Source organism: Anguilla rostrata, chromosome 2, assembly GCF_018555375.3.
Source record: "Anguilla rostrata isolate EN2019 chromosome 2, ASM1855537v3, whole genome shotgun sequence".
Classification (NCBI taxonomy): Eukaryota; Metazoa; Chordata; class Actinopteri; order Anguilliformes; family Anguillidae; genus Anguilla; species Anguilla rostrata.
In genome coordinates, this window is record NC_057934.1 from 44,626,919 (window position 1) to 44,649,748 (window position 22,830).

The following is a 22,830-nucleotide window of genomic DNA, read 5'->3' on the forward strand; positions in this document are numbered from 1 at the left end:
TAATTCAATTTTATTTGTATGGTGCTTTTTACGGAGAACTGTCACAAATATGCTTTACAGAGTAGCAAGGCAAGAAACAGGGCAAAAGAACGAACAGAGCAAACATCAGCCTGAATCCCCAAATAGCAAGTACATGAGGTGGAAAACTCTCAGTCTGCCAAACATGAGCCTTGCGAGTGAGTGATTTCAAGCCAGGTCCACAAAGTGCTTTGCATCCAAAAATGTTATACATATGAAATGGCTGCTTTCCAGAGGGTCATGCAGAAAAAGGTTAATCACTTGAGCATCGAGATCCTAATGAACACAGTTGGAGATAAAAAGGAGTTACACATGAAAACAAACACCAGCCTCTTTGATGCAAGGTCCCACCAAATATTATATTTGAAGTTGTTACTATGCACTCATCCAAACTGAATACAAGAATTGTGTCCAGTGCATTCTGCCTGATGAAGCGTTGGTTTGAGGGGTCATGGTATAGACTTTCCCTGAAAATTATTTAGTGTCCATCATTGAAAACATGTATTCAAATGCTCAGTGTCCAGTACAGTATGTTCATGTCATTTCATTACATGGTGAAAGCTGTTTCCATGCAGTCAGTCAAAACAATTACCCACACACAACATATTACGTTGCCTTTATTTCACTGAATGTTGTGCTGTTTGTGTGAATCAACTAATGTAATTACCGCCTGGAGTTCAGAGAATCCAGCAGGGGAAGTAACAAGGCAACTTGGTGCTAAAGAACAGAATGTACTCCGTGTGGGACAACAGCACTTCAAAATAATTGCCTGGAAAAAGGCCTTGAACATATGAAGGCTAAGGCCTCGCTGGTGACTGGGATTCCCATTCAGTGGTTTAAAAGGCCTCTGGCTAATTCGAGGCAGAGAGCATGCCAGGGACAAATATATTCTGTCTGTCCATCAACGTGTCAGCACTGGCACTGCTCAACACTGAGCTGGAGCAGCAACATGCAGAAATAGTGTGGATGGAGTGAAAATGGTGGTGGACATTGTTGTGGGAAATTAGTGTTGTGGAAATTAGGAAGTGGCAATGGGATAAAGGTGGAGCCAGTGACAGAAGTAGTGGTGACGTAGCTGTAGCACAGAGGAGGTAGAGATCAGGTGATCCGGTGGGTGAAAACCAAGGAATACCTGCTTCCTGAAATATTCAGTTCTTTATTATTCCTGTCCTGAAATGGACATACAGCTGTCTGCACAACTATCTGCATTCATAATTTTGGTATGTGTGATATGGGAAAGACACAGCTACTTTTCATTATCATTATCAAAAGTTATCTTCAAATACAAGATATTCAATAGCAATTACATCATACCGTTATATTTTGCATATGCTGTGCAACCGATGTATGTTCAGAATGACTGATGAACCAGCCACAGCTTGTGTCATTTAAATACTGTCTAATATAGGCAGACCGGTAGAAATACATTACATGGAATGTATTTCTGTTGTTAGAATGCTTCAAGTAATTAAACAGGTTGTTGAGCATCATTCCCTGCCTACACTGAAGTATTCTCAGGCAAACCTGGCAAAGTCCCACAATGCCAGACCATGATGGGGTCTTAGGAACTGGCGTTCCGCTGGAATTTATGGGTCGGTTTAAGAATAAATATTAATATAAAAAAGCACTTGCAGTTTACTTCCATTTGCATTGCTACAAAAAAGGTAACTGGCAGTTCATAATGTCCAATAATCATATTAATCCAATTTAAAAAAGGAAAAAAGATCCACACTTTGATACGCTCTTTAATTGCAGGTTTACAATCAAACAAAACCCTGAAATTTCAAAATACAATTCAAGTTGCTACAGTTGCAGGAACCATTAACGCAAAAAAAAACAAGATTTGTTGCATAAAAACATTTGTCAGCATGTTTCAAGTGTCGTGCTCCTGTTAAGTAGAAAGGAAAAACAAAGCCAATACAGAGAGATGAGTGACAGGGCCTGCTGAATGAGAGAACATGCACCGCTTCACACGGCTACTTCAGAAGCAGCCATGTCCGCAATACAGAAACACGTTCAGCCATAGCATATTATAACAGAAAAGTGCCTTTTCAATTTACTTATCCGTATGCCCAACTGTGGTTTTCCTAATGTGTGACTAGCTGAAAAATAACTGAGAGGTCATACAGAATCTCATGTCTGGCGAGTATGTGTTAAGCTTTAAATTCATACATTTATGACTATTATCCTATTCTAATTTCTTGAGTCATAAAAATATATATTTTATTCCAAGTCCACATTTATATACTGATACAGACTCTCCCAATGGAAACCAGTGCGGGGAAAAAAGCGATACATTCATAAATACAGAACATATTAATTCTGATCCTGAGGGTCTGAAATCAGCATGAGTACTTATCTTCATATTATGATACATCTTAATATAACCTTTAATCTAAATCTAAATAATTACATTAAGTTCAGAGCAAATGCACATAAACCACCGGTTATGGGCACATCCATTTGCATGGGTCAGATTCAAAAAGCTCCCCTAAATGTCATTTCTTTGGGGGGAGCACTTTTATACACCAGTGTTTCAGAAGCTGCACCTCCAAAGAAATTGATTCACTTTGCGGCAAAAAAGCTATGCTACTATAAAGTTAATCTAGACCAATATCACAGCTGGATGGTTTTAAGGCACAATGCACCCAAAACAACTTAAAAAGCCAGATATGTAGACAATGGAGCTTCCATTTTGTCATTTACAATCCTGGGATTTCCCCCATATTTTTCAAAGCACAGAAACACTTTCCATTAAAAAGCCGTATGCTTCCCAGAAGCAAAAGAACAATGAACACACATATGAAATCAATTTAAAATTCACATTTCCCCCCATGCTCCTTGTTAATGATTTTCACTAGTGCAATTAGCTTGTAAACACTGAGCACATATTTACACAAAAAGTTACTTACTGCACTGTACACCGCAATTCTACCGAAATTATAAAAATCTGAGGCATAGTAACTCAAATATTGAAATGATAAATGTATGGATATTTCTCGCAAGCTGCTTTATTAGTTTATACACTACCGGAAGGTCTTAAAAAAGTGCTAGGACTATCAACACTTGACCCACTGACAATCTGTTCCTTAGAAGCTTCTGGAAATTCCACCAGTACTTTCAATATACCAGCCCCTTCCATGAGTTGCCAGGTAATTTTGTAGTAAAAGAACACAATCATTTTTAATCACAGAAAAAAAAAGCAGTAGAGGTATCCAGTGCCAGCAAAATACAAGAACACATTCTTCGGACGCTTTGTGCAATACTATGTCCAGCTGATTGTGAAGTTTCGGCTGAGGCTGAGACCGAGGTCTGTCACGGTTAGGACCTGCAAACAGAGAGAGGAGCTGTTTTATAAGGAGCACGGCACATTGCACAGCAATGACACTAGCAAGCCATTCAGGCCTGGTCTTCATAAGAGAACGGGCACTTCAAACCTGGTTGGCTGTGTACGTAAATGCAGCATCTTGCGAGTTCACGGTCACAGTGGATGGCTCCTTCTTCAATCCAAAAAAGGACACGGTCTCCACGGTGATATAGCTCGCCTCTACATTATCATGAAGTACTTCTGAAGTCATGGTATTCTAAAAAAAAAACAATTTTGTTTACAGTTATGGTTACTATAGCTGAAATCCACTACGTAGAGCCATTACATTACAAATGTTCCGCTACAACTAATGAAATCACGTGATGTTTGGCATTACAGTTGTTATAGGGTTTGCTGTAGCCTCTGAAAAGTCCCCCTTCGTTTAAAAACAATTCAATTTCTAAGAAACGTATCAACACTCCATTATAAAATGATGTCAGACTTGGAGTCAAGCGGCATTGGGGTTGCCAGACAAAAGAAAAACAAACCTCAAAACGCCCAATTCAATAACACACATGGAAAAGCCATGTGTCAGCCACAGTAGGAACAACATAGCTTTATAAGTGACGAGAACATAAATATATCTGCTTGGTTACCGTTTCTATGAAGTACTAAAGCAATGGAGCTGAACAAAACTATATGAACTGAAGCATTTTATCTGCCTGCCAGGCTTACATCAACAGTCACTGAGTTCATAGCTAAAGACAGTAACAGATCAAGTTGCCCTAGACCATCCTAAGGTCACATAACTTGGAGACTTGGTGTTTTTTGAGTAACCTAACCCTGATATCGTTCAACAAATTAAGCAAAAGTTGTGTCTTACTTCTGCTTGTTCAGTCACTTTCAAAGGCTCAAAGCTTTAAAATCCCCTCGACAGAAACAAGCCCAGACTGGTCATGAACCTTCAGTTTCTTCTGTTAAGTTTGGGGATACTGTGGATTGCAGACTATTCCAGACAAGACTGCAATAGATTAAAACCTCATCATTTGTGTCTATGCCAATACAAACTTGTTGCATAACATTTTGTTCTTATTAAATATATTTTCACGAGGTCAGTACGATGCTTAGTCAATGCTCCACTTATAAATCCCTTGCTATGTGGGAAGTATAGCAGTCCATGAAAACAATTTCTGTACGACATCTATATCCAAAAAAACAGCTCACGGGCCTTAAATACATGAGGAAAATCTCAACTCCACCCCTTCTCCCATCCCATAGACATTCCCATAGTATTTAAACCTCTGAAGAAACAGTCACCTTTTTGCCAAATGGCTATTCTTTTGCACAAGATTAAAGATGCCATATTTGAAATATAAATTGTGTGGTTGAAATAAAGTTTATATCATATGAAGCAATAACGTACAATTTACGTACATATCCTGCCATTATGTGGTGAATAAACCACATATATTTTAATGGTACTGTAGTATAAACTTTAGCCTGCAGCTGTATGAGGGAACGGATTTTTTATTTTTATTTTTTACCTCTGATCTCTCTTTTCAAACCTAAGCCCTTGTACTTTCGTTCACATACGAAAAAAGGTTCAGCCTCAGTTCTGGCAGCTGAATGACATAGTTCTTTTCTCAAAGGAACTCTCACAGCTGTGCAATGAATAGAGATATCTGTGGCGCTGCATCTGTGCTCGCTTCCCAGAGTGTGTCCTGAGCTAGTCTCTCCGCAGAAGACCCTCAGCGATCGTACCTTTGCGACTCGGAACACGATGTAAGCGTACTGCTCGGTCTCGTAGGTGTCCAGGCTCTCCCCGTCATCCCAGAAGAGGTCCCCCTCAGCCGCCCCGTCATCCGTCAGCGTGGAAATGAGGTGGAGGGGCTGGCCGCTGCTCACCCACAGGGTGGTGTTGGGCCTCTGGGGAACATAAATGAGGAAAATTTAATTTCATCTAACAACATAAACATTTCAACCAATAATCTCTGCCAGCGTGAAAAATCTCGGTGAAGAGCTCAAGTGCAGTACAAACACACAGAAATGCACACGTTTGCAGACAAAGGAAGCCCTTATTCTGACTTTCAGAGAGAGTCAAGGAGTCCCCTAGTTGTCGGTGACGCTGAGACCTACCTGTGTGGGAATGACCGCTCCCTCACGGAGATGGACATTAATCTTGTCCAGTGGGGCCTGCAGTTTCAGCTCTTCTCCGCTGCTCCTAACAGAGCTACCCTGCAATATCACCACACACATCTTCAGTTTCCATTGTGCTTCCTTTTCATATCAGCTCTGTACTCTTCCATTTGGCTTCCTAACATGTACTTCCCTGCAACAATGTCCTCTACTGTTTGTGTACGGTTACTTTCCTGATAATTACATCCAGAATTATTTTAATTTTAAGTCAGTGGTTACAATCAAAACTACTGTATTTACATTTCCTGTACTTTTGAGATGCAGTTTCTTGATTTAAACAAAAGGTGGCACCAGTTTACCCAACAAGACATGGAAAATTCAAGAATATATACCCATAGACCATTAGTTTTACAAAAAGTATGAAATGATGTTACTTACAGTATAAAGGTCATACCACAGTCCTTTAGGGAAATATCCAGTTACATAGGTCACACCAGGATCCAATACAGGAGTGACGAGCAAGCTCTTCCCCCACAGGAACTGCTTGTCTATACTATATGTCCTTGGATCTTCTGGAAACCTGTTTCAAATAAAACAACCGTTATGGTAAAATGAAAACAACATAAACCACTAGTACCTCACAGAGTTTACTCCAACATACACCATTCCATCACCTTAAAAACAAATTACTTTTTAATTTTACCAGGAAGGTCAAGTGAGAGCTCAATTCTCTTTTGCAGTGACAAAGCAATGGACTGTGTAACCAATCAAATATTGGGGGTGGCCAGATGTAAACAGCCAGTGTTTGTAGGATTTTAGGCAACAGGTTTAACATCCCTGCTCATTTAAAAAGTGCCATGGGGTCTTAAACAAGTGAGTCAGCTTTCACATCTCACTTGAAGGGCAGTACCTTCACTGTGCTTGGGTATTGCATTTCTGATGCTACTGAGGAAAGAGGGCCCCCTACAAGCTCACCAATACCACTTCAGGCAAAAACCTAGGTCTCCTATCCAAGGGCTACCTAAGCCTACACAAGCTCATATTCTTATAATGAGTGGTATTCCATCACCAATGATTGTTGTGGGGGGGAAAAAAATAAAAAATTCTGCGCATCGCCTTACTAATGGCATGAGAAACAAGATCTTCAACCATGATTATCAAATCGTCCAGCAGTGGGTAGTATAAAAACTTTCAACTTTCATTATAAACAAAAAATGTAAAATTCACTAATTCAAAATATCACCATAATAACAAACAGGCCTACTTAATATCAGAGAATTTATTTCCTTTGGTACAATACATAACTATGAAAATGATGACATTCAATGTGCAGGTCAGTGAATAGAACAAATATGTCTTTTTACTGCAGTCCAATTTGATTTCATCTTGTGTCTATTAAAAAAGCTCTCCAGGATAATAAAAGTAACACGCAGAAGGTCCCCATCAATCAAATAGTCCAAGGAGTTGCATAACCTGGCTTCTAACTGTGGACATAGTCTCAGGAGCATATGATAATGATGACAAGGAAAATGTGACACTGCTTGACTGATGCTGTGCAGATGTTCACAGTGTGACAGTAAACAGTGATTAAATTTTTATGTTCATTAGCATTCCACGCCAAGGACTCCGCTTCAGTACAGTTCCAGAACCATCTGATCGAATCTGCAGAGCGCCTGCCAGTCAAGTACTCCTCAGCCGTTTCGCTAATGTCAAAGCCGTTATAATCAACTCCCACCCTAGCTTTACAGCACCAATAAAATATAAGATTAGGGCTAGTCCTCCCATCACTAAAGGAGAGCGACTGTAAACACTATAAAACCCCAGGGTAACTCACTTATCAGCAGTAACAGTGGAAACGCTAACAATTAGAGACAAAATGTCCTTGCAGCAAACGATTGGAACAAAATAGAATAGAAATAGAAACCATTTTTTGTAGCACCAGGACAGGGATTCTGCCAGACTGCACACATGCCAGCAAACAGGCTTATAACGAGCATATTTAAAATAACAGAGGAATGAATACCTATACCAGCAATTACAAATGTGATCAGTATGATGTGTGTCAGACATTTGCGTTTCTAGTACTCGTCTAGCATTCTAACATGGTGGCCGATTGGCTTGGCAGTGAGATGGAGCGAAGGGAGAGGGTGACTCTTACTCAAAGAGCAGGGGCCGGGCCACCGTGTGGCCCTCCAGGTGGGCGTGGTGAAAGAGGGTGTAGAGGAGCGGGAACAGGGAGTAGCGCAGCAGCAGCACCTCCTTCATGGCCGTGCGGGCCAGGGGGCTGAAGGCCGTGGGGTCTTGGGCCTGCGTGGAGGAAACACACTCTCCATCATATTATCACCGTGCCCGGTGACATCATCATTAGTGGACCGGGCGCATGTAGTTGGGCAGTGCCTTGTGGACAGGCACCTTCTCATCGATGGAGTTGTGGTTGCGGGTGAAGGGGTAGAAGGCGCCCAGCTGGGTCCAGCGCACACACAGCTCCTCCGTGGTACTGCCCCCGAAGCCACAGATGTCAGCGCCGACCAATGGGATGCCCAGGATGTTGAACGTGAGCATGCCTGGGCAGAGGGAGAGAGAGACACACAGAAACACACTCAGACACGCACGGATACACGAGAGGAGTAGCGCATGTATTTCAGCCCGAGAGCCGCACCGTGCCTCACCAGGGATGGAGCTGTACAGATCTTTCCACTGGCTCCGGTTGTCTCCCAGCCAGTGTCCCGAATAACGGCCTTGACTCGGGAAGCTGGAGCGCGAAATCACGAAGGGACGCTTTCCCAGAATCCTCTTCAAAGCGCTGAAAGGAAAGAAAAGTTTAAACCGTTCTAAAAGTGGTCTATGGCTTTCTCTGTAAAATAAACTTTACTAAAATTATCCGTATCTTAACTCAAAACCAGACCAGTCCATAATGGCACAAAAGCCCCATTCATTGCACAGCTCTTGTGATTGGTCTGTATTATGACAGTTCAGCAAATTTGATAGAAAGCAGACATTGGACTTCGAAAACAGTGCAAGTTCAATTTTCATTTATGTGTTTTTGAAGGCTATCAGCTGGACCAGCTTAGAGCCTTTGTCCAAAGTGTAGGGGAAATACATTATTTTCCTTACACACTAGGCAATTTTTTTTTAATCAGAAGTATTAGGACGGAGTGTAGCACAGTGGGTAAGGAACTAGACTTGAAACCGAAAGGTCGCAGGTTCGATTCCGTAGGACACTTCCGTTGTACCCTTGAGCAAGGTACTTAACCGAAATTGCTTCAGTATATATCCAGCTGTATAAATGGATACAATATAAAATGCTATGTAAAAAAGTTGTGTAAGTCGCTCTGGATAAGAGCGTCTGCTAAATGCCTGTAATGTAATGTAATGTAATGGGTTTTGAGCACTGCAGGTACTAAGCACTCATTACTGTACACCTGAGCTTGCTGTAAAAAGATATTTTGCTTTCAATGACAGTTCAAAAATATCACTTCAGTTCAGATACTGACCAGGATGATGCCTTTGCCTCCATCAGACCATACATACTGTGCAGGTTATAGTGGACAGATGTTTTATGAAGTGCTGAAGCACACAGTGTCTTTGACCTGAGTGTGCCATCAAGAATCCCTAAGAGCCAATGAAAGCACAAGAGCAGTTTAGCATTCACACTGGAAGCATTCACAGGAGATTTTTAAAATATTTGTGACAACTACAGTTGACAGGAACTGTTTCCACAGGGCTTGAGCCATTTACACTGAGCCAAAAAACCCATCTTTTCCAAGAAAGAATTCCAAGCAATAAATTTAAATAAATACTATCCAATCAGCAGATATTGTTGCACCAAATGTGCGTGAATAATATCTTGGTGTGAAAATTAGAGAAAGGAAGATCATGTGTTTTGCCCACCATTTAGTAAGCACAAATATGTTAAGTATTTACCCAAATATTACCTTCCATGAAACATTGCTGGGACAAATTATACCATCGAATACAATTAATAGAATCCTTCAATGTCTATGGGAGCTGTTATGTCATGTCAGGTGTCTCACCAGGAGTGTAAGGAGGATTTTCCAGGTCATTTGACGGGCAGCCTTTCAGTGATCCGTCCACAAAATTTGACGGCTCATTCATGTCCTGAACATGGGGATACATATATAATAACATATAAAAGTATAATGATATTATTCATATCTTCTGATATGTTCCTAACACAAGCCAAATGACTACAAAAATCCTGTCAGCAAAGACTTACAATCCAGAGTCCATCAAAAGAGACTTTGGCGTGGTATTTCTGGAGGTTCTCAAACCACCATTCATGTGTTTCATGGTCTGAGAAGTCAGGGAAGGCTGTAAACCCTGGCCACACCTGAGAGTAAAGCACAATAACGAGAAAATGAAATTAAGAGAGCACAAGAATTACATCTGAAAAGGCATTTAGCAGCTTGTCATTTTGGTTATTTCTCATTGTACTTTATAATGATGAAATGAAACTTCTAAAGAGAATACATTGCCAAAAAACTAATTTAATTTTGACTTAAGGTTAAGAAATATAGTGATTAGTCATATCCACGCAACCACAGCAAAACAGGTCCACAGTTCTGGGAAGTCAGATGTCTGCTTAAAGTTCAACTTAAAATCAGGACTACAGCTGTTATGAGTCACTGAATTTTTATCGATTATTTTAAGTAATTGAACTTTCTGTGTCAAATGCTTTTTCAACCAAGTGTATGATAGAAAAAAGTAGCAAAGGCAAGTTACTAAACTTTATTACAAAATAATGGGGGGAATATATAGCTGATACGCTATATGGCCAAAAGTATGTGGACACCTGACATCCAACATACCATTCAAAATGATGGGCATTAATATGGAGTTAGTCCACCATTTTCTGCTATAACAACCTCCACTCTTCTGGGTGGGCTTTATACTAAATGCTGGGGGATTGCTGCAGGGATTTGCTTCCATTCAGCCAGAAGAGAATTAGTGAGGTCAGGCACTGATTGGGTGATTAGGCTCACAGTTGGCTTTTGATCCCAAAGGTGTTAGACTGGGTTGAGATCAGGGCTCTGTGCAGGCCAGTTAAATTCTTCCACACCGTTCGTGACAAAACCATTTCTTTATGGACCTGTCTGTGTGGCCCCTTCCTGTTTCAGCATTGTCATGTCATGCTGAAACAGGAACGGGCCTTCCCCAAACTGTTGAGGAAGTACAGAATAGTCTAGAATGTGATTATATGCTGTAGCATTAAAATTTGCCTTCACTGGAACTGAGGGGCCTAGCCCAAACCATGAAAAACAGACCCAGACCGAGCGGTGTCCCGATACCTCTGGTCAGGTAGTGTATGTGCAAACTAAACACAGGTTTTATCATTTATTGTTAGACCATACCTTTCCGATCAGGGTTTGTCCACTGGAATCATTGATAAAGATGCCACGTTTTAATCCTTCGTCATATGGCCAATAGGTGCCTGGCTCCTGCGTACTACTGATCCCTGGGTCCTGCAATTGAACACAGAACATGCATGCTATGCATTACCTAAGCACACATACATGCTGCAGTGCAAGCAGTTCACAAAGACACGTGTGGTCAAAACAGATGGAAAAGTGGAGCAAAAGTATTTTTGCCCAAAGATTCAACTGCCTTTCACTTATGCAGGCATTCTACTTGTAAAGAGAGTGAATTCAGCTAGTTCATAAAACGTTTGCTAGAAGGGCCCTGGAGTTTGTCCGGGAAGACTACACAGATAACCATGTCATATGATGCTAAGCCACAGCTGACAAGACACAAAAAGAATAACATCAAGACGCAAAATTTCCTATAAGAAGCTTGGAAACACAAAGACAAATGCCTGGAAAATATCATAAATGATAAAATTCTGCAGACATCTCAGAGAGGAAAGTCTAGAACATTGGCCAGCATGAAATGGATATGCGTAATCTGCCAAATAAACAAAAATGAATACCAGGATCATGACATAGCGCTGTCCATGACTGTGCAAGTCCTTCACCATGTCTGGGAGTGTGGAAAACTGCTGAGGGTCAAATGTGAAATCCAGAGAGCGGTCCATGTAGTCAATATCATTCCACTGTACATCCTAAAAAAGACCACAAGCTTTAGGAACACGTGACTACATAGGGAGCCTAGCACAAAGACTAAAAAAAGCACTGAGATTTAGTGTGGGTGCGAAATGCCATTAACAGCCTCAACTGAGCAAAGATATATTTTTATTCTGTGTTTCCATGGCCCATTAAATGAAAGGACAGCAAAATAAAGACTAAATTTCATATTCCCATACTGGTTTCTGATGATGTACCCAATCTTGTGACCAAATAAAAGTTCAGCACCTGAGGCATCCCATAGTTTCTCATATTCTTCACCACGTCCCAGGTGGCATTACTTGACTTGTATCCCCAGCGGCACAAGTGGTTGCCAAGAGCCCAATAGATGGGCATAGCAGGAAAGCCTATGAAAAGAAGAGGACAGCATGCGTTAAGGGTTCAGGTCTGTCTGTTATACACGCCGCCTGGCTCTTCCATGTCTTTCCGTCTTACCTACAACCTCCAGGTACTGCTGCACTACAGAGCTGGGCTCCGGACCCAAGAAGACATAGATGTCCAGGACGCCGCCAATCGTGCGCCAGGTGAGGGCAGGCGCCGGTTGGAGCACAACATCTGGAAGACACATTGACGCAGCGTTTTATGACTTGGCCAACAAGCGAGACACGTTCTCATAAATCGTGCGCCGCGCCACCCTGGAACAAGGCTAATAATTTATATAATTTCACGCTTCAGTGCAATCTGAGACTCCGTGAATTGTCCACAAATTCAGTGAGAAGAAAGATGAGGGCAAAGATTCCTGCACCCCAGGGGCCAATTGGACCCATATGTCCCCTCGGAGGAATGCAAGTGCGATTGCTCACCCATGGCATTGCTGTTCAACAGAAAGACGCCGTGAGCTGATCCGCCTGGCTCCATGCCCAGGTAGAATGGATGAACTCCATACAAGTTAGTCAGTTCCTTAAGGAGGAAATAAGCAAGGAGATAAAAATGTACTCTTTATTAACTATTGCCAAGGTCAGAATGAGAGGACATACCAAATGAAATACTCCATATTTAATCTGGAATCCCTTAACAAGACATAAATTATGTTGGATTGCATACGTGCATAATTAAATTGTGCGGGGTAAGCAGCTCTACAGTGCACCACTTCCTTTTTTGATTAGATCTCAATCTGTGGTTCATGAAAACAATTTGAAAAAGGAATGATTGTGCAAACAAGGAAATCCTGACCAGAATGTTAAAAAACACATGATGGAAAAACACATTACTTTCATGTTCCTTAAAGTCCTTGCTTTGACAGAACCATTAGGGGAAGAAGAACGTTTACCGTCGGAGGAACGTCACGAGCCCACATGGTCAGGGTATTCCACTCTACATTGTGGAGGAAGGACGATCGATGTTCGCCCAGCCCATAGACGTACTGTGTGGGCAGGGACGTAGACACCTGCAGGAACTGGTCCGCGAAGAACAGCGGAGCCACCGTCGTGTTCAATCTGCGCGACAGGGAGCAGAAGCATACCTCAGCCCCCTCGGCCATAAAAACAAACTCCACGTAACCTTCAGAAAAATTTTAAAACTAATTATTGAGATGCTGAATATTTGACTTGTGTCTGAGAGAACTGTAAAGTGAGACAGTAATCCATACATCACTGTCCCAGTTGAAGTCCTTTTCACTACCAATCCAAAAGGGTTCTTGGAGAATTCCACCGTGTAGAGAGGGCTGGATGCTTTCTTTGTGGCATTAGGCACAGATATGGGGACTTCAAAGCGGGCAGTAGAGGGATCTGTAATCTTGGACAGAGAGGAAGAGCAAATAAAATGAAACGATGTGCATCACAGGACAAAGAGGACATTAAGATGCGATAATACCCTATCTGACACTGAAGACTCATCGAATTACTTGTACTGCTTATAAGGTTGTCAGCTCATAAAAAGGCAGTTGAGTACAGATCTGTCCGTGGATGAACAGGTTCTTACTTTCACGTGAAGCCTTGAGTCCGTCTCAAAATAGGCGTCCAGCTGAAGTGTCTCGATGTCTTTGGGGTAGTATGTCTTCTCCTTCTTGGTCAGCTGCCCAGTGTAACCAAGGTCAGTGTCATTCAGAGTTTCGAGTGTGTATGTGGGGAAGCTGGGGGGGTAGAAACACCAGGGCACGCCATTCTTGGCTGGAGGCTTCCCCGTTGATGCCGGGATGAAGCAGCAGTTCCTCGCCTCGCAGAGCTCCTGTGTCACCACCACCCCTCTCTCTGGGTAGCAGTCGAAGCGCCAGGCCTCAGGGATGGTGCTGCAGGACTCCGATGGAGGGGTAGCATTGCCCTGCCCGTGCTGTGGGGCTAAGCTGGAGGCTAGGGCTGGGGGCGGGACCGGGGCCGAGCCAGGAGGCGGTGGTGCGTGTGGAAGCTTGCCGCTCGGGCTCTGCAGCCAGAAAATGGTGCTGATCAGCCATACGCCACAGACCACCAGCAGGAAGGTGCCCAGGGCTATGAAACCTGTGGTGGTGGAGCAAACAGTCTTCTTCTCTAGCAGGAGGCTCTCAGGGGGTTTGTCCTCTGCCGACTCTTCCAATGGCTCGTCCACTGATGTAGGGCCCGAAAAGTACACGTCCTCAGGGGTCAGGAGCTTGTAGGACACCATCTTGCAGAGTATGATCCTGGCAACATATTTGATTACCTCAACAAATTTTAGAACCTGAATAGTCTGGCATGAACAATTGAGTACATTTCCTAGTGATAATGTGTCTCCAAAATAAGGAGATCATCTTGTGAAAGCTGTTCTTTATAATTTGCAAAGTAGCGCATTTAAAAATGTTTTAAATGTATAACCAACCTATCAAAAACAGACATAGCTTTCAAAGACTATGTAAGCACATTATGTCCCAACATTAACAAAAGAGGACAGTGAACAAAGAAAAGTAACATAAGGTAATAATGTTCTCAGCATAGCAAGCTCAAGTACGAACAGTGGATACAAATATATAGGGGAAAAGCTTGTTCCTTTGTTTACATTTACGGTAATTTCAGAGCATAGTGGTCCTATGACCTGAGCTTCAGGTTGCTTGAACATTGTTGCATCAACCAATTTTTTTTGCACTTGCCAGTCCATGGTCCATGTGCTAGTGGTTATGGTTTCCTAGAATTAATCTAACAAAGCCACCAGCCACCTACTACCTCTCACTGTCCATCCCTCTCCTTGATTCTTATGGATACTTATGTATGATGTCAATATAAGCCCTGAATGCAGGTTTTGTGGGGAGTCTGCAAAACACTGCACTAAACTGCAGGTTCTGCGTCTGTTGCCATTTATTTATTTTCTCACCCACAAACCATCAATTCAGAATGAGCACCCAGGGTGGACTTGGAACTCACAGTGTAGAAATAAGCCATTTTCCAATTAGTTTCCTTAGTAAGAGCCACTGATTAAAATGATGGAATGCAGCCCAGCATCTGTCACCTCTGCAGAATGTAGCCCACTTCATATGTGTGTGTCACTAACTTAAATCTTTTGAGAAAACATCCAAGCCTGAGACCGTACCAGAATAGACTGAACAGTTAAAGGATAAATGTTTGATTTTATAATTCAGAAATAGATATAGGGTATTACTAGCAAGACTTCTGAAATTGTTACTCTAACCCTAGTCCTGTATTAGTACTGTTGGTGTCCTCTATTTTACAGCACTGTGTGCTATATTGTAACTTTTGCACAGCAAATAGCTAATTCAACTCCAACAAAACGAAAACAACGACGACAACGAGCCTAAAATAAGTGGACAGACAGCTAACTGCACTACGAAACAGGCAACAACAATAAAGGCATGCACAATTCTGTGCAACTTTCAGATCAGTTTCCACGGGACTGCATGCATGCACTTATTAACAAAAAATATGACGTCACATTGTTTAGGCTATCATCCAAGAAGAACTGCACGACACTCAAGTAGCTAGTCAAAGGTTAAAGGTTTGATTCAATAATTCAGAATTTGCTTTAGGGTATTCATCTTCTGAAATTCTTAATTTGACCATAACCACGTATTTGTACTGGTGCTGTCTTCTGTTCTCTACACTGCGAGTTACATTTTTAATTTTGCACTGCAAATTAAACTCCCAACAAAACGAAAACAACAACGATAAGACAAACTAAGAGAGACTGCTAAATGCACTACAAAACAGGCAACAGCAAAAAAAAGGCAAGCACCACAATCCTGAGCAATTACTCATTCAGATTACTTACCAGAGGACTATATGCAGCTATAAAAAGATTATTTTCATATGACGTTAGTCATTCTATACGATACAATGGCATGTCATAAGCTTACTTCTTTCCACAACAGAGCAGGCTGTTGTTATTCAATGTAACCTTTGCGGCGTTGATGGTTGCCAAACAAAAGCGCAAATGACATTTGTTTTCAACTCATTCAATACTGATTGGCCAAGATGAATCACGTGTACATTTTAAGCCAATAGAAGCCGTATACGCTGAGTACTCTAAAAATACGAAGAGGAAGACTAGTTTATCCGGGTCATAGTTTGCAGCTTGCTGCTGTAGTGCGAAGAGTAGTGAGAAACGTGAGGCTAGCGAGCATAGACTGCAGGCATAGAGTATTCTGTCCAAAATCTATGGCATGGAGAATATGGAAGCTATCCATAAACTCCAACAAGAATGACAACTTCCGGTCAAGTTTCCTAACTAGTTTTCAAAATAAAAGCTTGTTTGATGATTTTAAGAACGTGATGTTCTGGACTGGTATAAGTCATTGTCATAGAACACTGCTTCAATAAATTACAAGGAAACAACTTGATTTCAAATTACTTAAAAACGGACATTGACATTTTATGTAGTTTTTATGTTGCTTAAAGGAAAGTATCCCCGGAACATGATATGAACATGTTGCACCTAAACCTGAATACTGAAAAAAACTGTGTACATTCATTTGTTAAATTGGTGCCCTAGTAATAAAATAAGGTAATAAAACACATTTTAGTTGTTATACAACATTTAAAGTAGAAAATTACAGAACTCACCTCTATTGGTTTCTATTGAACAGGTTGCTGCTTTTAAGTGAAAACCAATAGACACTGCAACCCCCCAGGATCATGGTTAAAAACCTCAGTTTAGACACAGGGCTTGAGAGTGCAGGAATAGGGTATTGTCGAGCGATAAACTTTACTTACTGTCGCCCACCAACTGCAGTGACCCTTTGTTCCCAGGCAGGCTTTTGATATGTGGGTAGGTTTCTTGCCTCTCTCGCGCTTGTACAGATACACTTTCTTTGTCCTAACAGTTATGGTTATAGACGGGTGACAAATTAAAGGAAAAACCAAGATAGAAGTTTCTTAGTAAGGTGCTGGGCCACCTCGAGCCGCCAGGCTGCCTCGAGCTGCCAGCCCATAGATGTTCAAATGGGTTGTGATGTGGTGACTGCAAAGGTCATAGCATACACTGTCTGGCCAACAAAAAGTCGCACACTCTAATATTTCATTGGACCACCTTTAGCTTTGATTACGGCGTGCATTCGTCGTGGCATTGTTTTGACAACCGTATGCAACGTCACAACATTTATTTCTGTCCAGAATTGCATTATCTTGTATTGATGACGGGAGAGTCGAACCACCCCGTAAAGCCTTCTCCAGCACATCCCAAAGAATTTCAATGGGGTTAAGGTCAGGACTCCGGTGGCCAATTCATGTGTGAAAATGTTTCCTCATGCTCCCAGAACCACTCTTTCACAATTTGAGCCCGATGAATCTTGGCATTGTCGTCCTGGAATATGCCCGTGCCATCAGGGAAGAAAAACTCCATTGATGGGATAACCTGATCATTCAGTACATTCAGGTACTCGGCTGACTTCATTTTATTGCCACATAACATTGCTGAGCCTAGACCTGACCAATTGAAGCAACCCCAGATCATAACACTGCCTGCAGAGGCTTGTACAGTGGGCACTGTTCAAAAAAATCAAAATGGCGACTTTTTTTTTTTTGGCCAGGCAGTGTATGATTCATATCATTTTCAGGCTCATCAAACCATTCAGTGACCCCTCATGCCCTATGGATCTGCATTGTCATCCTGGAAGAGACCACTCCCATCAGGATAGAAATCAAAATATAAAAGATAGTTTCATCATTGGATAAAAGTGATCATTCAGACTAACTTTGCATTGATTTGCAGTGACCCTTAACTCTAAGGGGACAAGTGTACCCAAACCATGTCAGGAAAATGCCCCCCACACCATAGCACTGCCACCAGACCCCCTCACTGTAGGGGTCAAGCATTCAGGCTTGTACCTTCTCTCGGTGTACCTGCCCACTTGTCAAGAATATGGTAAAGGATGACTCATCTAACCATATCACTTTCTTCCACATCTCTGTAGACTAACGCCTATGGGTTTTTTTTTTTTTTGCACTACTGAACTCTCAAATGTGTATTTGTCTTTGTAATGAGGGGTTTGTGCACTGCAGCTCTACGATAATGTCCCTCTCTATGTTGTTTTCGACGGACTGTTCTAATAGGCGTACACTCTATACACACTTTGTTTCAGATCCCCAAAATTGCCTGCGTCTTATGTCCTCTTTAAGCATACATCTTGGAAAAGAGGAAGTAAAGACATTTTACAAACTATACTGTATATTCATCAAGGACAACAACATTAAATACGTGATTTTTCCCACATGATCTCCTCATGAATAGGCTACTTGGTAGCTGAGTTTGAAATAATATTCTTATATAACATTAAAATTATTTATAGTTCTAAAAGCTAAAGATAATAAAAATAGTTAAAACGATTATGTCACATTATTTTAAAAAAAAACTACGACAAAGCGCATTGTAGTTATCGCAATTTCCACATAAATTCTCTCACAAAAACGACAAAGAAAACGTTTCATTTACATCCTGAACTTCCTTGATGCTTCTCACTAATAATTCAATTTGTAATTTTAGTTTGAGTCTATACAGGTGTATACATTTGAGCTTAGATTCTATTTTAAGGACAAAGGTTGTCTTATAGTGATGTCCCCACCTCCAAAGCAAGGACCACTATATCACTTCGCGCAGTTAAAATATTCAGAATAACTGGCCATTTTACAAACGTGGCCACCTCAAAACTGAGCTCATCAATTTGAGCTAGGTTGCTAAATCGGGTGGGTTTGCTCGTAGCAATTCACAGCTTAGTTAGAAATAACTTTTACACCGAAGCACATTCTGACATTTCGAGAAGGCTTTGCAGATGAGACAAACCAGTGGAGGTCGCTGGTGAGCGATGATGACGGCCGATCTCGTCCGAATAAACCCCCGCCCCGTTCATGACAAAAGCTACACCAGATTGACTCCAAATAGTAGGTAGAGACAAGGTAATGTTTCTATACCAGACTATGGGACACATCCACACATGGAAAGGTGACTTCACACGATGAGCAAATCAGTGGCCCCCTAGTAAGCTACCCATAAACAGTTTAATGATAAACCTGTCAACTGTATTATTCCCATTTGACCTCTACATTCTTCCAGATGAATGCCTTTTAGTCAGTGGCCATGCATGTTATTCAGTATATGATTCAAGGTAAACTCCAGGACACTAAATATTAGTCTAGTTATTCTACTTATTAGTAATGCTACTGAGAAAACAAAAATGACGGACTCATTGAATCAACAAAATTCACAACACTTTTAACCACTGAAATCTCTCCTACCTTAAAATGCACAAGACATCCACAGGGGTTGCAATAGTATACTCCCAGATATGTAAGAGTTAAAACTGATTATGAATAATTCACTTGTATACATATTAATTGCAATACAAAATAAATCAACAAATCTCAAAATAATTGCATGCATAACTGAACAGGGCACTGAGGAATTGGGTTTTGCTTTTAGCAGGTTTGTAGCTTATGTCAATATGCAAACATTTGACAGCATGTACTGTAATAATTTACCTCACATGTGACAGATCATTTAGATGTTCTAGATCTGCTCACACTGGTTGACACTGTCAGGGTAGTGGGGGGTAGGACCCAAACGCGGAGTCAAAAAAACACTAAATCCACAGAGTAAACGCTAAACCAAGAGTTGCTTTTAATCAGAACAAAAACCAAGGGAACAAAAACGAAGCCGCGCAGGCCAAGTCAAAAAGGACAAAGTTCTTCAAGCGCAAAAACAGAGGAGCAGAAATTCCAAAAAACAAAGCAAAAACAGAACACGGGCAGGGAGGATAACACTCACGGCAAAGACACTGAGTAACAAGAACGAGCACAAGCTGAAACACAATCCAATACGCACACAAGGAACAAACAACCAACAAGGATCCAGCACCTGAGTCAGGGAGAAGGGAACTTAGACACGACACTGACGAGACACAGGAGGGCACAGTGAACAATCAGGCCACAGAGAGGGAAGGGAAAACGAGACAACCAAAAAACAATAATTGAACAATCGAAAACAATAATACAATTAAACAGGGGGAGCAGGGCACAAAACCGAAGTGCCGCCATCTGGTGGCCCAACAAGGAAAGACAGAGGGAAAACACAGAACCATGACAGTCACAGCTCTTTGTCACTTCATGTAATCATACATTACAGTGTACATTAGTTCTGGCTCATTGTCTGCTTGGGCTCAGATGTTTTCACTTCATTGGTAAAGGTCCATAGATGTGTGCAAAATATTTTCATCGCCCTAGGGCCTAGGCTGATGGCCACCAAATACATATTTCACATGTCAATAACTTTTCATGAACTTTACTTGTGCAAATGTCTAATGTGGTTACAAAACATTATTGTTCTGCAGCTTTTTCACAAAAATCTTCAGCAAAAGATGCTCTTTTAAAAATATTATTAACCCCTCCCCCCCAAACCAATTTTTTTCCTCATAAACTTGGAATTACCATAGACGAAGGCCTCTACACAATACATGTATATAAAATGTTTTTATGTGATATGAGAAGATATCTTGTATAGCACAGTACTTCAGTCTACCTTAAAACAGCTGATGGTCTAAATCTGTGACTGATTAAGGGTTGTAATCACCTGCTGGTGATTTTAATTTCTTTAAAGCCGGTGTGTAAGGACTAGGAAGGAGGCCATTTTGTCAGAAATAGGGTTAGGTCTCTTCTTCTATGAAAAAAAAAACATTTGTATATTTAAAGGAATGCCTTTTTGCAATATTCCATAACTCAGATGGTTTTAAATGATTCCATATGGCAAAGTGGTGGCCTGCTTTGTCACAGCCAGGGAATTTTCTGCATGACTGACCACACTGTATTGCATGAGGGCAAGCATCATTCAAAAGAGAGGTGTGTCTCTCACGTATAGCCTGTTGGTCCCTGAAGGAAACACTGAAAACTCTAAAACCCACCCTACCCTTTGTAGAATGAGGCCAAATGCAACCCATAACTTCAGACTCCTAACTCAGGGGGCAAACACTTTTTCACAGCACAATGTTTTCATACAGTATATAGCAGGTTTTTTCATGTGTACAAGATGTACTCAATAACTAAAAAATACTATCTATTTGAATTTTTTGCTTTATGAGTTCATAATAAAATCTCTCAGATCCTCTTTTGATATTGGAACAAGAAGTTTATTTTGATTATCCTTAAAAATAGATCACAAATTGATTATTCTCTTTAAAATGTTAAATTGTCATCACATTTTCATAATGCATTAAGCTGTTCAAAATATTCGTTCCCTCTGGTCCTTTTACAAATCTTTCTGTTTACTTAAATTATTATTGTTCTTCTGTTGATTATGCTATATAACCATCTTATTGTATATTTATGTTAATTTAAGTCTTTTTTGTTTTGTTCATTCTTTTGCACATTAATGGAATTAATGTTATTCCTGTAAGATGTTTGCCAATTTTGTCATTTTGCCATGGTGTGATACTGATAAAATTGCTAGAATGAGAACTCACGCATTCAATAAATGTATCTTTTTTTAGCCCAGTTGTGTCACAGGCTGAGCGAGTTCCCATGGGATAGATAATTCATATAAAATTCAATTACCCTCATGGTAAAGTACGCAAAGGGTAGTTTGCACATAAATATCTTGTACTGTATACCTTCCACAAGATATAAACTGGAATCATTAAATATGTTAGACTGTCGTTTATCTTGATTATTTGTTACATAATTATTAATGATAATGCATTTGAATTTACAAGGTGGCATGGTGGCACAGTGAAAGTTTGAATCCTGACTGAGGGTCTTTGTGAGCATGTGGGTTTCCTCTGGGTACTAGATAGAAGGATGGACATAAATATACAGTATATGAATAAAATGCATTCATATCAGATGCATGTAGCACTGATGCAACAGGTAGCTAGTTTACGGTGATAACCCGGTCTTACCATGTGGTGCATTGGTGGTACAATGGAAGACATGCAGCTGAAGTACTGATGAAAAGCCAGAGCCATTAAAGAGGATCCTCTGTGTCATTAGATACAAACAGGATGATTCCTATCTACAAAAAATGTAACCTGTATACACACTATTTGTGAATTTGTTATGAGATATACTGTCAAGGCACTAGGCATTAGTATTGACATGTGCTGATGTATCAGGATTCGTCTTGCTATATAAAAGTATGGATGTGTGGAAATGGACAGTAGAGGGATGGTAGCACAGGGACATAGGGGAACAAATAATAAAAAAAATTTGGACAGTATCTGGGATGATCATTAACCCGTTTGACAAACAAACTAGTATGTCAAAATCAACATTCAAATGTGTATGTATTGTCTCCGTGTGTGCGCGCGCACTTTTTTTTACAAGACGGCATATATTACGGCGTGGGTCCATCTCCTGACTGAACTAAACCAAAGCCTGTTTACGTCAATCAAATACTTTCTATCTACGGAGCTCAGCTGACACCATTTATATCAATTGAAGCAATTGCAGTGAAACGTACTGTAGTTTGCAGAAACACTGAAATAAATAAGAAAATGTCTTCATGCGCAAACTTCATACATGGATTCAAGTCCTCATATAGGAAAGAGTATTTGTACAGGCATAAGAGCTCGGTAATCTTTCAATAACTTGGCATTTAAGAATCAAATCACTGAAAGAAGCTGAGCGTCAGTTCGATCTCCTTTGGTTTGATTTGGCATACGAGGATGGCGTTGAGACATGAAACAACGCATTGTATTTTAACGGATTAGGAATATTGGCACCCCCAAACCTGCTGTATCATCTTTAAACTGTGATTCGTATGGATCCAGAGTTCATATAAACACTGGATTACAATAACTTCGTTGACATAGGCTAAATTTGAAAGATGCTTATCTTAGCTGATAATAAACATACAATATTATTATATTTAAAAGCTTGTATTCATGAA

At 40.8% G+C, this 22,830-nt stretch overlaps 1 protein-coding gene across 2 annotated transcripts; it reads right to left on the reverse strand.

Moving 5' to 3' along the window:
- Nucleotides 1–1,745: 1,745 nt before the first annotated feature.
- Nucleotides 1,746–21,991, reverse strand: gaa2 (alpha glucosidase 2). 2 transcript variants are annotated; one of them, XM_064322489.1, is made up of 20 exons: nt 21,842–21,991; nt 13,483–14,155; nt 13,151–13,296; nt 12,833–12,998; nt 12,366–12,462; nt 11,998–12,117; nt 11,791–11,909; nt 11,409–11,540; nt 10,834–10,944; nt 9,699–9,812; nt 9,496–9,580; nt 8,956–9,073; nt 8,131–8,264; nt 7,874–8,025; nt 7,620–7,768; nt 5,900–6,041; nt 5,462–5,560; nt 5,087–5,251; nt 3,456–3,602; nt 1,746–3,346 (listed from the first exon to the last, which is right to left on the reverse strand). In XM_064322489.1, exons 2-20 carry the CDS (start codon nt 14,137–14,139, stop codon nt 3,284–3,286), a joined length of 2,916 nt encoding a protein of 971 aa, XP_064178559.1. In that variant the 5' UTR covers nt 14,140–14,155; nt 21,842–21,991; the 3' UTR covers nt 1,746–3,283. The 2 variants fall into 2 exon arrangements, with proteins under 2 accessions (XP_064178559.1, XP_064178558.1); XM_064322488.1 differs by lacking the exon at nt 21,842–21,991 and adding an exon at nt 15,733–15,903.
- Between the last annotated feature and the right edge of the window lie 839 nt (nt 21,992–22,830).